At 54.9% G+C, this 16,480-nt stretch overlaps 1 protein-coding gene across 1 annotated transcript in view; it reads left to right on the top strand.

Annotated features, from left to right (window-relative positions):
- PHF21B (PHD finger protein 21B) overlaps positions 1 to 1,751 on the top strand; it is an 88,205-nt gene extending 86,454 nt beyond the window's left edge. The window contains exon 13 of the mRNA XM_052639838.1: positions 1,445 to 1,751. Within this exon, the coding sequence (XP_052495798.1) occupies positions 1,445 to 1,663 (219 nt within the window). The 3' untranslated portion in view covers positions 1,664 to 1,751. The remainder of the gene's footprint in view (positions 1 to 1,444) is intronic.
- The last annotated feature ends 14,729 nt before the right edge of the window (positions 1,752 to 16,480 follow it).

Genomic DNA, 16,480 nt, shown 5'->3' with positions numbered 1-16,480 from the left:
GATGGTGGTGATGCTGGTAATGCTGGTGCTGGTGGTGGTGGTGATGGTGGTGATGGTGGTGGTGATGGTGGTGATGGTGGTGGTGTTGGTGGTGATGGTGGTGGTGATGGTGATGGTGGTGATGATGGTGATGGTGGTGATGATGGTGGTGATGGTGATGGTGGTGATGCTGGTAATGCTGGTGATGGTGGTGGTGGTGATGGTGGTGATGGTGGTGGTGATGGTGGTGATGGTGGTGGTGGTGATGCTGGTGATGGTGGTGGTGGTGATGGTGGTGATGGTGGTGATGCTGGTGATGGTGGTGATGGTGGTGATGCTGGTGATGGTGGTGGTGGTGATGGTGGTGATGGTGGTGATGGTGGTGATGGTGGTGATGATGGTGGTGATGGTGGTGGTGATGGTGGTGATGGTGGTGATGGTGGTGGTGATGATGGTGATGGTGGTGATGGTGGTGATGGTGGTGATGATGGTGATGGTGGTGATGATGGTGGTGATGGTGATGGTGGTGGTGATGGTGATGGTGGTGATGGTGGTGATGGTGGTGGTGATGGTGATGGTGGTGATGATGGTGATGGTGGTGATGATGGTGGTGATGGTGATGGTGGTGATGCTGGTGATGGTGGTGGTGGTGATGGTGGTGATGGTGGTGATGCTGGTGATGGTGGTGGTGGTGATGGTGGTGATGGTGGTGATGGTGGTGATGATGGTAGTGGTGGTGGTGATGGTGGTGATGGTGGTGGTGGTGATGGTGGTGATGGTGGTGGTGATGGTGGTGATGATGGTGGTGATGGTGGTGATGGTGATGAATTTGGTGGTGATGATGGTGACAGCAGTGTCAGGACCTGGTAAAAACTTCTTAAATGTCATATTTCATTTAATCCTCTCAATAACTCTATGAAGAGGCCCTGTGATTATTCCTATCTTGGAGTTTTGGACCTAGTCTCAGGAAGTTGAAGTTATTTGCCCAAGCAGCAAATGATTCAAATTCTAACTTGAGGCATCAGTCCTTAACCACTGTACTGTGATGCCATGAAACCTAAAAGGCTAGAAAAAGCCGCGAACACAGCAGGCAAGAGAAAGAGCAGAGAACCGGCCAGCAAGCTCAAGGTCTTTCCGAGGGGCTGCAGTTGAGCCAGAGCAGACTCCGAGCTTCCTCCAGCAGGAGGGGACGGTGTGGTCAGCTGGGAGCCCCCAACCACAAGGGAGCACACTCCCACATCGCTGCACACATACCAGTTCCAGCCCTGAATCTTAAACCAACTTCTCCTGTGGATCTGACTGCCATGGTATTCCGTTTTTTGCTTCTGGCTCATGTGTGATGCCCTCTTCCTGGTTTCTTTCAGCCTCTGCGAGGCAAGGGAGGGACTTTAGGAGAAGGGGCTGCCCTGCGTGGCATGCATTGCTAAATGCTGAGACCTTTCTCTCTGACACCTTCCCCAAACAGAAATGCCTGGAGCTCAAGACGAGCCTGCTGGCCCGGCAGAGGGGCACCCAGTCGTCCTTGGACCGCCTGCGGGCCCTCCTTAGACTGATTCAGGGTGATCAGATGCTCCAGGTCACCATGACGACCACCAGCCCCGCCCCACTGCTGGCAGGGCCCTGGACCAAGCCCTCAGCAGCAGCCATGCACTCTGCCCTCCAGCACCCCCAGGGGCACAACTGACCCCCGAGGGACCGGTCTTCACAGCCGCGGAAAGTCACTGGGACCCTGCTCGCGAGACCTGCGGGTTCTGTCAGCCTTAATTCATACACACTATGAATTTCAGACAAACCAGACAGAGACAGGAAAGAAGGGAGGAGGAGCTGAATGAGACTCCCGGAGCCAGGACTCTGGGGATGGAGTCCTGCCCGCTTCCGGTCAGACAGGATGCCCGGAATCCAGCTGGGGGCGCACAGTCAGCTCCCCGCTGCTGGGGGGCTTGTCCAGGCCTTGGGTTTCTGGGCACAGCTGTCTCCTCGGCTTCGAGTCAGCCCCGCGCCCGACAGAAGGGCCGAGGCGCCCCACGTGCTTGCGGGAGGGGCGCCGGGGACACGACGTAGCTGAGTAGTAGAGCTAGTTGGAGCAAGAGGTGGTAGACTCTAGGTAGACTCCGCCGCCCGTCCGCCCTCACGGGCCGCCTGGCGCGCGCCAGGCCTTCCAGACGCCCCCACATCAGTGTTACTAGCGTTCAGAATTGCAGCTGTTTAACTTGAAGGACGCCCCCGAGGGGTCAGACGCTGCTGTCGGCGGGCCTCTGTCTGGCCCCTGATCTCGGGGGGTACCCTCACCACGCGCCTCCTCCCCACCTCTGCTGACTTTTTGGATTCCTCTTGCCCTCGGTCTTTTTCTCACGGAGTTTCTGGGCGAGGTGGGGCTGCAGCCATGCTGGGGAGGCGTTTGGCAGGTTTTCCATCTGGGGTTGAATCGTTCAACCTAACGACCGAAGCCTTTTCTTTTCTCCTTTCAAAGAGCCGATAAAGTATTCCATTCCTCTTTTCTTGCCAGTACAGACACTATGCCAAAAAATAACTTTACATTTTTGTATGGCGTTTTTATTGTGAGAGGATTTAATGTGAAGGGGACTTGGTGACTTTGCTTCCCGCTCACCGGGGTCTCCGCTGCCAGGGATGAACAGGAGCCCCCTCGGGCGGAGGGGGAGGCTGCCAAACTGGAGGGACCCAGAGCAGCTTTTAAGAAGTGGGGGGAGGGGGGAGGGAGAGACCAGTGGCCTCGGGAGACTGGAGGGTCCCTCTTCTTGCAGTCTCCCCAAAAGTGGAGGGAGGGCGCCCGCCATCGTCAAAGGGCTCCTGTGTCTGGGGTGGGCTGTGCAGGCTTGTCAAGCCTTGCGGCTTCTCCAGTCCCCGAGGGACTTAGAACTTAGCACAATAGGATGAGCATCTGGGAGCCACGGGCTCTCACCCCCAGCATATCACATGGTGCCGATCGCAGTGCACACGTGTGCGTGCGCACACGTGGCCCCAGACACGCACACACGCACGCATGATGCCAGCTGCACAGCCAGGGGGCTGGCCGGCGCCCCACACGGTCCGCTCACGGCCCCTCCTATCATTCCCATGATTCCGGGAAAACTGTGCTGTACGATACAGATCTATTTTAATACACTTAACACTGGGTTGAACAAGATTTTTATATTCTTTTATTGATGAACAAAGTGAACTGTGAGACACACGTCTTATATATTGGTTACTCTAGATGCCAATTATACATTACCACGTGGCTTGAGATGTAAATGTCTTCAGGTTCCTTTTTTTTTTTTTCAGTTGGTTGGTTTTTCTTCTCGGATGGATTGAATTATGTTTTTGAAAAAATTGTTAATGGGAGGATGTGAAAGGTTGGACCCGGGAGGGGTAGCTGCCGATGTGTCTTGAGACTTAGTTTTCTTTGGACCAGGGAGGACCGTCCGATGGCTAGTGAGGATAGAGAAACCGTGTTTGTCTTGAATATCCCGATGTAGTTTCCTTCTGTACGATGCATTAAACTCGATGGATGGTTTCAGAGCCCTGTGGTTTGTTTCCTTGCCTTCAACAGAGAGGCCTCGGGGAGCACGGGGTTGGGGGGCAGGGAGGTGGGGATTGGAGGGGGTAAAGGTCAGGGTCCTGCCCTCAGCCCACCTCAAGGGAAGGAGGGAAGAGAGAACCCTGGGCAGGGCTACCACACACAGATCCCCCAACCCCTGGCCCTTTTAGGGCTAGGATTGACAATCGAAAGTAACAGAAGCCCAGAGCAGGCTCTGTGCGGAGCCAGGGGCCACGTGCACACTGTTCCCCCCTCCTTCCCTCCCCCTCAGGATCCATAGGACTGCTGTCTCTGCCTCCTGGGCAGCATGGCCCCAGGGTCCCACAACTGCCCTGGGTCTTAGTCACACTGGGAAGCCAGACCGCCTGCATCCTTGCTCCAGATGTGATGTAGAGGCCTCTGGTTGGTCCAGCTGGGTTAGGAGCCCATCGACGGACAGTCAGCTGTGGCCAGAGAATGGAGTCCCCAGCGGGGTCTGCTGCAGCCAGAGGCTTCTGCTCCCCACCCCCACCTGCTGCCCTGCCCGGGCCCAGACTGGTCAGACGGCTTTGGCTCTGCTTTGGGGCAATCTCTGAACACTGCGCGTGGGTCCCGTGTGTGCGGCCCCCACTCCTCCTGTGTTCTCACGGGCCTCGCCTCACCTCCTGGCTTTCTGTGTATCTGTGCTGGTATCTCCCCAGCCTTCGTCTCCAGCCCAGACCTCTGCCGTGGACTCCTGCTGCCCACGGCCAGCCCCAGCGGGCATCTCGGACGGCCTGGTCTCCGCTGTCCAGGCCGTCTGCCAGGACAGCTGACATCTCAGAGGCCAGCCCCTCCGTCCCGGGGAGCTCAGCCTCCTAGTAATGGGGGCTGGCCCTCCACCGCAGTCAGTGGCCACCTGTCAGGTGCACTTCCCGAACTGCAGCAGGATGTGCTGATTAACACCTCGCTCCCCACACCGCCGCCTCGGTCTCACTGTCCGCAGCCTGGGCCACCGCCAGCACCGCCTCTGCAGTCACCTCCTCTGTCCCGCGTGGCCGGCGCGACAGCGCCTCCATTAGACCCCGGCTTTCCCTCCTCGCTCAGCAAAAGCTCAAGTCCTCAAGGCTGCAGGTCCCGCCTCCTCCAGCCCCTTCGGCGTCCCCTCCCACTCCGCTCCACTTCCACGGCTCTGTTCTGGCCACGTGGCCTCTGTACACCACCTGGAACCCATGGGGCCTGCTCCTGCCTCAGGGCCTTGGCACATGCGGTGTGCCCACCCGTGTGCCCCTTCCCCCCGCCGTCTCCCTGAGTAGCTCCCCCACTTGGGGACTTGACCACAGTCCCCTCTCAGGACAGCCATCCCCAGGTTTCCTGACCAAGACCCCGCATTTCCTCCCCTTCCTGGGTCTGACTCGGGACGTTCCTGACCTGCCGTGAGTCACCTTCCTGTGGTTTTGTCCGCTTCTCGGAGGCAGGGAGCTCGGAGGCTGGATGTCCGAGATGAAGGTGTCAGCAGCAGGGCTGGTTCCTCCTGAGGCTGCGGGACAGACTGCTTCCGGCCGCCGTAGACGCATCACCCGTCCCCTGCTCCGCCTGACACTTCTCCCTGTGGGTGTCTGTCCACATCATCCTTTTTCATCAGGACAAGTTGTATAGGATGAGGCTCCACCCCAGTGGTCACACATAAAGCTGTGTCATCCTACTTCTGAATCAGGTCACGTTCACAGATACTGGAGGGCTAGGGACTTCAGCGTCTTTTGTGGGGGACACAACCCATAACAGACACCTTCCACGGGTCCTCTGAGATCTGCTTCTCGGAGGTTTCTCCCCGCAGGACCAGCCAGGGCTGCCCCCCTGGCCTCGTCTACCCCCTCACAGCCCACGTAGTGGCGTCCTGCCCAAGACCCCGTTCCCCGACGCCCGACTGTGTGCCTGCCCCCCCGGCTCCTTCTTGGGACCTGCTCTGACATGTCAGCCCCTCCCAGGGGACTTGAAGTGCCAAGACCTAAAGGGGGACACACCCAGGTCTCACGGCCAGCAGGTGGCTTTATCCCAGTCCCTGGTTCCCGGATACTCTGCCTCTCTGGACGCTGGACACTGGTCACGTGGGGCCCGAGTGGATGGCTGGAAGCTGCCCCAACCTAGTCGCAGGCACCTGCACTCCGGACCTGGCTAGCTGGCCAGTCGGGGGCTGCAGATGGCGTCCTGGCCCCCGGGTGACTTCACCGAGCGTGAGGGGACAGATGAAGGGGCACAGGCTGGCCAAGTGCTTCTGACCACACGCTGCCCCTCCCCGCACTTTCAGCCCAGACTGCGGGTCCCATGGTGGTGGGCAGCGCTCCGTAAACCAGACTCTGCTGTGCCCCCACCCATCTCCCAGATGCCCGGGGCTCCCCGAGAACAGCGCCTGAAGGGTCTGGTGATGCTGCTCGGGAGTCCCTGGTCCCCACCTCGATGTCCTGCCCTCCGCTGTGCAGCAGCTCAGGGCGTGGCTGGGGGGCTCCGCAGGTACACCCCAGGGAGAAGTCTGAGGAGGAGGCTGCAATCTAAGACTGTGAGGCCACTCTGCCGGGCCACCCCAGCCTCAGCCTGTCCTGCTCCGGGCGGCTGCTGCTCACCCTACCCCTACCCCCTGCCTCTGGTCCCCCTGGGAGGACCCCACACCAGGCCACAGAGAGAGCTAGGTGCTGGCCGTGGCTTCTGCTACCCTCACTGGCTACCTCTTGCTTGGCGAGGCCCCAGCACCCACTCCAAGAATCCCTGGTTTCCAGACAGAACGGAAGGACTCCCACCTACCCACAGGCAGCTCTGATCGGGTCCCTGTTGTCGTCGGGTGGCAGAGACCCACTGGTTCCAGTAGCATCGGGCAGGTCCCTGCGGGACTGGGCAGCCAGGCGGGGGAAGGCTGGCCCCAGGAGGGTGTGTGTAAAGGTGCTTCCACCCCCAGCTTCCCCTACAACACGGGGTTAAGTCAGAAGGAGGAGGGGTCCCCGCCACCTCCACTGCGGGGGCTCGAGGTGGAGGCATTGCCCAGAAAGCGGGGGGCAGGGGCAGCCTGGGGTGGGCCACCTCTGGAAGCATGGCACTGGTGTCAGAGTAGGCTCACATCAGCCCCAGAGAATCACTGTGTGCGTCACTTCCAAATCCACGGTCACTGACTTCACGTTTACTTCTTGACCTTGCTATGTGGCACGCGGGATCCTGGTTCCCCAACCAGGGATAGAACTTGCACCTTCTGCAGAGGAAGCGCAGAGTTCTAAACACTGGACCACCAGGGAAGTTCCTCCAATAAAAAAATAGTGAAAGTTCCTGTATTATCACCTCCATTCTCCTCTTAAACATCACCAATGGGCTTCTTTTTCTTTTCTGTTTGTAAAAAATAGTTTTAAATACTGTATTTCACTCTTACGGAATTTCCCTGTTTTTAAAGATTTTTATTTTTGTTTTTCAGTGTGATTTCCTCTTTTCATTTACTTTAAGCATATTTTCCTTTATGAACTTGAAGGTGTGTATAATAGCTGCTTTAACATCCTTGACTGCTATTTCAACACCTGCATTATTTTAAGTTTGGTCTCCATTGATTGTTTTTTGAGGTGGCGCTAGTGGTAAAGAACCCTCCTGCCAATGCAGGAGACATAAGATACGTGGGTTCGATCCCTGGGTCAGGAAGATCCCCTGGAAGAGGGCATGGCAACCCACTCAGGTATTCTTGCCTGGAGAATCCCATGGACAGAGGAGACTGGCGGGCTACAGTCCATGGGGTCACAAAGAGTCAGACACGACTGAAGTGACTTACCGTGCACACATCATTGTTTCTTTTAGACTGGACTGCATTTTCTGTTTCATTGTATGATGAATAATTTTTAATTACATCTTGGATGTTGTGGATATTATGTTGTAGAGACCCTGGGTTCTGTTATAGTCCTTTGAAGAGTGCTGGTTTTTGCTTGCTTTAGCAGGCATTGAACTGGGCCCTAACTGGAAACTCAGTTGGTGGCTCAAACCCCAGTTCAGTTCTTTTATCATTAGCTGGTGTCTATCCCACATTCGTGACTCAGCGATCAGGTAGAACTTTAAACAGGGTTTAAATGGTCAAAATACAGACTCTCCCTGTCTGGCTCTCTCCTGTCCAGAATTCCCTACCCACCTTCTAGTGACTGTCCCAAATGCTAACCTCTGCTCTTTGAGCCAAACAGACCGCTGTTTCCTATCGTCAATGTAGCCATTCTAACGGAATTGCCGACTTTGGCCCAGATCAGATTACACGCCATGTAAAGGATGCTCGTCTCGGGCCGTCCCTTTCCAAGCGTGTCCCTCCCTCCAGCCCATCCTCACTCGTTTCCCAGGGCCTGCACATTGTCGATCTTCTCTCTGCTTACCCATGTCCTTTTGTATTTTGTCTAGAGTTTGCAGACGTTGTTGTGGAAAAGTCAAGTCCCAAGAGAGTTATTCAGCCATACTGGAAGCAGAGCACTTATTTATACTGAGTCCTTAGAAAAGCTTGTATGTATGTGTGTGCCCAGTGGCTCGGTCATGTCCAGCCCTCTGTGGCTCCATGGACCACCGGGTTCAGCCCGCCAGGTTCCTCTGTCCATGGAGATTTTCCAGGCAAGGATGCTGGAGTGGGTCCCCATGTCGTCTTCCTGGGGATCTGCCTGACCCAAGAATCGAACCCTCGTCTCTTGTGTCTCCTGCTTCGGCAGGTGGATTATTTACCACTGAGCCACCTGGGAAGCCCCTTAGAAAAACTTAGACCGAAGTAAAAGTTAAAGACCACCTTCCTACTCAGTTTTTTAAAAACTCCTTTGGGACTTGTCTGGTGGTCTGGTGGTTAAGAATCCGCCTGCCAACGCAGGGCACACCGGTTCGATCCCTGCTCTGGGAAGATCCCACATGCGCTGCAGCTATAGAAGCACACACGCATTAGAGCCTGCGCTCGAAAACAAGAGAAGCCGCTGCAGTGAGACGCCTGCGCCCCTCAACCAGAGGCTAGCAGCCCCCACTCGCTGCGGCTAGAGAGAGCCTGAGCCCAGCAACGGAGACCCAGTGCAGTCAGAAATTAAATGAAATTTGAAAACGCCTTCTGTATATTGTTCAGACATGTAATAGTTTCAGTTTATAAACTATATAGGACTGGGGCGTTTTAAAGCTTTACACAAGCGATAGCACCCTCTATCATCCTGCGACTTCTCCTCTCCGCATAATACTCAGAGATTCAGTCACATGGAAACGTACAGATCCAACTTACTCTTTACCTGCAGGACACTGTTCACTCTCATGGAAGTAACTTCCCTTCATCTGCCTTTTCTTCTACTGATGGACCCACTCAGGTCGCCTCTGATTGTCTGCTCTGGCGATAACCCTGCAGTAATGCTCCATACCTCCCTTTCTGGTTTATTTCTCTCGACTCACAGTTGCTGGATCAGCTTTAACTTCACCAGCTTGCTAAATTGTGATTGTACCAATTTACATCTCTACCAGCAGCGTAGGAAAGTGCCAGTTCCTCAAAATATTAACAATGCTTCTCCCCGGGTGGTAAAGTTTTAAATGATGCTCACTGCCTTTGTTTGCACTTTCTGTCAGTGAATTTTTTTTTCCCCCTGAGCAATTATTTTTCTGATAACAAAACAGGAAAGCTTTTTGTTATCAAACCAACAGCAGGGCTTGCCCTGCCTCTTCCACCCCGTCTATATCTGGGGAGGACCCCACTTCGGGGCCCAAATCACTCAAGCCTGGGAGCTGCCAGGACCGTCCCCTGTCTCCCACCTCTCTCCTGCACCTGCCTGAGTCCTGTTCATACTGCGGTAGCTCTAAAAAGACATATCTGGGAACTTCCTGGAGGTCCAGTGGCTAATACCTTGAGCTCCCAACCCCAGGGGTCCCAGTTCAATCCCTCGTCAGGGACTTAGATCCCACAAGCCATAACTACGAGTTCCCATGCTACAACTAAAGCTCCCACTTGCTACAACTAAGACCCAGCACAGCCAAATAAACAAAAATGGAAAAATAAAAATAAGTAAATAAATGTTTTAAGGTATTGGAAGAAAAAAAATAAATGAAAAATAATTTTAGAAATAAAAAAAGCATATTTTGTGTTTTTATTTGCTTTTCTCCCCAGCTCTTCTACAAGCCCTATGAAGGCAAGAAGTGTACCACCACCGCCCTACCACCCAACCTCTATAATTGTGAGACTGTTACTCCTGGCACAAAACAGATGCTGCAAAGCACACAGAGACCCACAGAGTGGAGACTGTTCTTCCCATTATGCAACCGAGAAACAGCTCCAAGAACTTACCCCAGCCACACTCCTACATGGAGGACAGAAACCCAAGTTGAGCCTCCTCACTTTGGACTCCCCTTGGTGGGCAACATAACTCACCTAGGGTCACAGGTCTGTGAGTCTGAGATGTACCAGAATCGGGGAACCCAGTGCCTACTCCCCCTGTGACGGCAGTCTGGGCTGATGGCAGCCCCCCATTGCTGGGCTCTTTGGAATGGACCAGCCACTTGCTCTGCCTACAGATGCTTCTACTCTGGGCAGGATTCATTAATTCCTGGTAGATGTCAGCTACAAGTCCTGGGCAGCCTGCCTAATCTCTGGAGTTACTTAAAATCTCTGTCATTTTTGCAAAAGTGAATGTTTGGGCAATTTATTTCACACGTCCTTGTCAATAGAGACACTCTGGGGCCCTCGTTCCGGCATCACGTCTCATTGTTTCAGGCTGATACGTACTGCATGGGTCTCCAACACATTATCACCATAATTGTTTTCTCTTGCCGTGGAAATGGTGCTTTGATACAAGGGAAGGGTGACAGGACCATGCGGTGCTGGCGCTGGGATTCCGCAATTATCGCTTGTGAAAGGGAGGCTGCTATCAAAGCAGCCACAGGAGAGCGTCTCGGGGCCACCTCTCGGAGTCAGAAAATTTGAAACATATATTTCACAAATGCGCTCTGCACTGTAAACCTTTCTGCATAATGCATGAGATTTGATTTAATGTCGTTGTTAATTCTGGTGTTCACAGTGGTGTGCTCTTAAGGGAGCCATCATTTTTTTTATTTCAGACTTTTTTTTCTTTTCCTGGCAGCACAACTCTGAGGCTGTTTTCATGTTGTTCTGAAGTGTTTGAGAACAAGATGCCTTCTTGGGGGCGAGAGGTGCAGATGCCAGCTGTGCTTCCAGAGGCTGGGGGGCTGGCGATGGGTTTGCCTTGGGCTCTGAACTGAACCCTTCGGGATCCGGGGAGCCCACTCAGGCTGGTCCGAGCCCCATCCCCCACCCCCTCGTGCCTGACTGTGGTTGGCTGGATCTGGAAGGTTGTGTTTTTAAAAAAAGAAAAAAAGGATATACGAGAAAAGAAACAGAGCTTTGTAGGGTAATAGAAAAGAAACAATAATACTTTTCAAGTTGTCTAAGAGCACCGTTCTGGCTGTGCTTGGCTGTGAGAGGGAAATCTGGAAGGAACAGCAAAGATGGGTAAGGAAGGATGGAGGGAAAGAAAAAAAGGTGAAAGTTGCTCAGTCATGTCCGACTCTTTGCGACCCCATGGACTGTATGTAGCCCACCAGGCTCCTCTGTCCATGGGACTCTCCAGGGAAGAGTACTGGAGTGGGTTGCCATTTCCTGCTCCAGGGGATCTGCCCAACCCAGGGATCGAACTCGAGTCTCCCGCATTGCAGGCAGACGCTTTTCTGTCTGAGCCACGAGGGAGTGAGGGGCCAGACCAGAACCAGGAGTGGGGATGTGGAGAGACGGGTGAGAAACAGGGGCTAGGAAGAGACGGGCTATGCTGCTCAGATCAGCGGGCCCTGGGGTGCTCCTGGAGCCCAGGACATGGGGCCGGAACCTGGGGCCATGAGGGCACAGGCTGCGGCCGCCCAGCTCGGGGAGGCTGGCATGGAGCGAGCACGGGCTGCAGCTGCTGGAGTCCACCCCGAGCGGAAGGCCTGAACTTCCGCTGCTTTTGTGAACATTCGCCATCTACTTAGGGTGACTGCAGCTGCTGGAGAGGTGTGCCCAGGGCTGGGTGTGGGCTGGGGAGGAGCGCGGACGACTGTCCACTGTCACCTGGGTGACCAAGACCTGTTTTAAGCCCAAAGATGTAGATGATTCTGTCCGGCCAGGAAGTGTCCAAAATACAGTTTGGCAGCAGACAAACCTTTTTTACCTCAAGTTTTATTAAGAACTAACTGATATACATCATGAAGCTTTTTCCTTTCTTTTTTAAATTTCATTTTTAATTAGAGGATAACTGTGTGTGTAAATGTCACTTAGTCGTGTCTGACCCTTTGCAACCCCAAGGACTGTATGGTCCACGGAATTCTCCAGGCCAGAATACTGGAGTGGGTAGCCTCTCCCTTCCTCAGGGGAACTTCCCAGCCCAGGGATCAAACCCAGGTCTCCTGCATCACGGGTGGATTCTTTTACCAACTGAGTCACAAGGGAAGCCTTTGAGGATAATTACTTCACAATATTGTGATGATTTCCGCCAAACATCAGCAGGAATCGGCCACAGGTATACATATGTCCCCTCCCTCTTGAACCCTCCTCCCACCCACTGGGTAAGTTTAAGGCATGTAGCCTGTGGGTCTGATGTATGTGTATCGTGAAATGACTATCATAATAGGTTCAGTTGACATTCATCATCTCATATAGACACAATAAAAAGAAAACAATTTCTCCTTGTAATGAGAACGCTTAGTATCTAGTCATCAAATTGTTAGTTATATTCCTAGTATTACTTATCTTACAGCTGAGGTTTGTAACTTTTGATCACTGTCTTCCAGTTCCTCCTTCCCCACCTCCTGTCTCTGGTAACCACAAATCTGATCTTTTTTTTCTATGACACTGGTGGTTTTTGTTTGGTTTTTGTTCTACATGTTAAATGGGATCATAGGACTTTTTCTCTTCCTCTGCCTGACTTACTTCACTTGGCACAGCATCCTCAGCGTCCATCCACGTCGTCAAAAGTGGTAGGATTTCCTTGCTTCTACAGCTAAATAATCTTCCACTGTGCACGTGGTCACAGCTTCCGGGTCCTTTCATGCACCAAGGAGCACGCAGGTGGTTTCCAAGCCTTGGCTGTTGCCGGCACTGGGCAGACAAACCCTGATGTCCACATGGGATCGTTCAAATGTGTTCAGACAGGAAGCCGGGCCAGGAGGTTGGATCTGATCAGACCTGCGGTGGAGCTGATTCAGTCTCAGGTCTCGTGGTTTCTGAGCTGGTGTCCTGGCAGCTGGAGGGGAGTGTGGAGTGTGAACACCCCCCTCCACTGTAAGGTGGGGAGACTGAGGCCCGGACCCCTCTCTTTGGCCCCCACAGCACAGGGCTGCACAGATCTGATCTCTGCTCTGCCACACGCAAGCTGTGTGACTTAGAGTAAGCTCCTTTATCTCTCTGGTCTTCCAGGTCCTCGTCTGTAGATGAGAAATGAGATGACCGGAGCAGCCCCACCTGCCCCAGGTTGGGGAGGGACTTCACCAGGGAGGACTAATCCCCCCGGCCTCTCTCCCCGCCCCCTCGCCCCTCCCGTGGGAAGAGGAGGGAATATTATGACGGTGGAACTCCGAGGTCTGGAGCCAACTGCCTGCAGAACACATGGCCTCTGGCCCGCGTCCTTCCCAGGCTCAGCGATCAGGCGGTGTTTGTCGAAATCAGGGTGACTAGTTAGCGAGCGCCCGTGGCCACAGACAGAGCACAGGCAGGCAGGGCCCTGGCCAGCTCGAAGCAGACACTTTGACCCCCAGAGCGGCTCCTGAGTCTGCCTTTTCCTCAATGTTCTCAGTCTGGGCAGGGAGAGGGCTGTTACTTAAAGCCGCTCAGGCCCCAACCATGAACGCCCACCTGGCTGGGCTCCACCAGGAGGCGGAGGCAGGTGGGAGGTGTTTCTGCAACAGCCCCCACACTGCAGGGACCAGTAAGGATGGCAAAGTCTCCTCCCACCATGTGGCCCGCGTGGCCAAGTGTCATCCTCAGAGCCCCACGGGAGGGACCCGGCGCAGCCCCTGACCATGTCCGTGTGGTGGCCATCCCAGCGCAGGTCGGAAAAGAACTTCCAGACACGGAGCATTGCAGAACGGACTGAGTTCATTAAGAACAAAGAGCAGAGACAATGTGGGCACTGCGAGCACGGCAGGCCGAGCTCTTGACCCGTCAGGGAGAGCTGACGGGATGCTGTCTGAATCGCGGGCCGGCTCCAGGGAGAGCCGACACTTTCGTGAGTTGTTCAGTCGCTCAGTCGTGTCTGACTCTTTGTGATCCATGGACTATAGCATGCCAGGCTTCCCTGCTCTTCACTATCTCGCTGAGTTTGCTCAAATTCATGTCCATCGAGTTGGTGATGCTACCCAACCATCTCATCCTCTGTCGTCCCCGTCTCCTCCTGCCCTCAGTCTTTCCCAGCATCAGGGCCTTTTCCAATGAGTCAGCTCCTCATATCAGGTGGCCAAAGTGTTGGAGTTTCAGCTTCAGCATCAGTCCTTCCAATGAATATTTAGGACTGATTTCCTTTAGGATGGACTGGTTGGATCTCCTTGCATCCAAGGGACTCTCAAGAGTCTTCTCCAACACCACAGTTCAAAAGCATCAATTCTTCAGTGCTCAACTTTCTTTATAGTCCAACTCTCACATCCATACATGACTACTAGAAAAACCATAGCTCTGACTAGATGGACCTTTGTTGGCAAAGTGATGTCTCTGCTTTTTAATACACTGTCTAGGTTTGTCACAGCTTTTGTGGGTTAGTAGCCAATTTTCATAGTCTCAAGACAAAGAAAATTCCTGCTGGAAGGGTGCTATTAGGTGATTGGTTAGGGGCTATAGGGTGAGCACAGGGTGGGCATTTTTGCCTAACTTGGGGTCAGGAAACCGGCTGGTGATGATCAGGGGGCTTTTGGCAGCAGTTACAAAGGGGCTCAGTCAGTTCTAGAGGTGACCTTGGTTCTGGGCTCTGTGTCTGTGGCCTTGGTGCAAGGCCTCACACCTGTGACCTTGGACTGGGACTCCACAGCCCACCCTGCTGGGGCTGGGCCTACCTCTCCCAAGGAGGACGTGCTGTGTCAGTGGGAGGGTCTCTTCTCCAGCACCTGCCACCAGCTCCCCCTCCTCCGCCCCAGAAGCCACAGGAGGACCAATGTCCTCCTCACCTGAATGGCCAGGACTTGGGGACGCTGTGCTCTGGCCTGGACACGACATGGAACCTGCGTCAGAGAAACAAGAGGATGCTCCCCTGCTCTCAGTCTGCTTGATCCTTGACACGAGGTGTCACCCACTCATTGCTGGGCGCTGGGAGACGGCTCAGTGGGCACACGTCCCCTCCCTTACAGAGACGAGGACAGGCTGGGAGACGGCTCAGTGGGCACACGTCCCCTCCCTTACAGAGGCGAGGACAGGCAGGCAGGCAGGCGACCGCAGCCACGGGTGAGTGGAGTGAATGTGGAGGTGAGAAGAGGCAGGAGGTGAGCACGGCGCCCACACCCTCTGCATTCAGGAAGTAGCCCCAGGTGTCCATGGGATTTCCCAGGCAAGAATACTAGAGCGGGTTGCCGTGCCCTCCTCCAGGGGGTCTTCCCGACCCAGGGACTGAACTCACATCTCTGGTGTCACCTGCACTAGCAGGAAGGCTCGTCACCACTAGCTCCACCTGGGAAGATAAAGCGAAAGTGTTAGTTGCTCACTTGTGTCCAGGTCTTTGCGATCCCGTGAACAGTAGCCCGCCAGGCTCCTCTGTCCATGGGATTCTCCAGGCAAGAATACTGGGGTGGGTTTCCATTCCCTTCTCCAGGGGGTCTTCCCCACCCAGGGATGGAACGCAGCTCTCCTGCTTTGTGCAGATTCTTTACCGTCTAAGCCACCAGGGAAGCCTTCCTCACAGAGTAGTTAAAGTTAAATGAGGTCACGAGTGCGGGGCGGGCCCGACAGGTCGTGTGTCCTTACGGGAAGAGACACCAGAGAGCTGGCCCTTCTGGCTCCTGAGGACAGAGAGGAGGTGGCCGTCTGCACGTCAGGGGGAGCGCCCTCACCAGAAGTAAAGCCAGCTGGCACACTGACCCTGGGCTTCTGGCCTCCACAACGGCAAGAAAAGAAGGGCCTGTTGTTGAAACCCTGGCCAGCGGTGTATGTTGTGGGGGTCTGCCCACACTGACCCACCGGGCACCAGCTCTCCTTTGTTGGGGGTCTGTGTGGGGCACCTGACCCAGGCCAGCCCACCGGTGCCTGCCCCGGACACAGCGCCCGTCCAGGGTGAGACCGCGGCTCAGCCAATCAGGGACACTGGGGGCTCTTTGCTGGGAGCGTGGAGCCGTGACTTTTCAGGGCTCCTCACTGTATGGGGCGCTGGGAACACAGGACCGGCCCGCAACGCCCACGGCAGGACACGTCCTGCAGCCCTCGGGCAGCCGACGGCCCCGTTTCTCCCCCTCCTCTTATCCTCACCCTTTGCCCTTCCGCTGTGACCCTGGCCTTGGCCCCGAGGCCAGCTCTGGCTGACAGGGTGTGAGCGTTAGTGACGCCACCCAAGCTTGGAAGCCGCCGTGCTGGTGCTCTTGCTTGGGCTCGGCCCGTGTCCAGGGAATGCGTGCCCATTCATCAAACGGAAACGCAGCGCCTGCGGGAGGGTGGAGCCTCCCCAGCCACCCTGGTGCCTGATACCTGCCAAGCAAGTCCTGAAGGGACCAGAGCTGCCCGCTGACCCACCGACTCGCAGGCAGTGACCAGAGGCCGCTGCTCTAAGGCACTGGGTCTGCACGGTTTGTCACGTGGCATCGTGGCAGCAGGAGATGCCTGGTACCAGGCCCAGCCACCACATTCCCATTTTCAGGGGGCCCGGCCGAGTCCTGATCCTAACAGATCCATCATCTTGCCTGCCATTACCCAACAAGAGGGGCTGACGAATCAGAACCACAGAATTTTCACTGGAGGGAGGGTCGGTTCCCTAGAAGATCGTTTAATGGCAAGTTTACAAAACACAGATGCAGAGACCACCACTGACATTTCCAGCC

The sequence above is a fragment of the Budorcas taxicolor genome, chromosome 5, assembly GCF_023091745.1.
Source record: "Budorcas taxicolor isolate Tak-1 chromosome 5, Takin1.1, whole genome shotgun sequence".
NCBI classification, from domain to species: domain Eukaryota; kingdom Metazoa; phylum Chordata; class Mammalia; order Artiodactyla; family Bovidae; genus Budorcas; species Budorcas taxicolor.
Note: the sequence above shows the minus strand (reverse complement) of the source record. Positions and strands in the feature narration are given on the sequence as shown.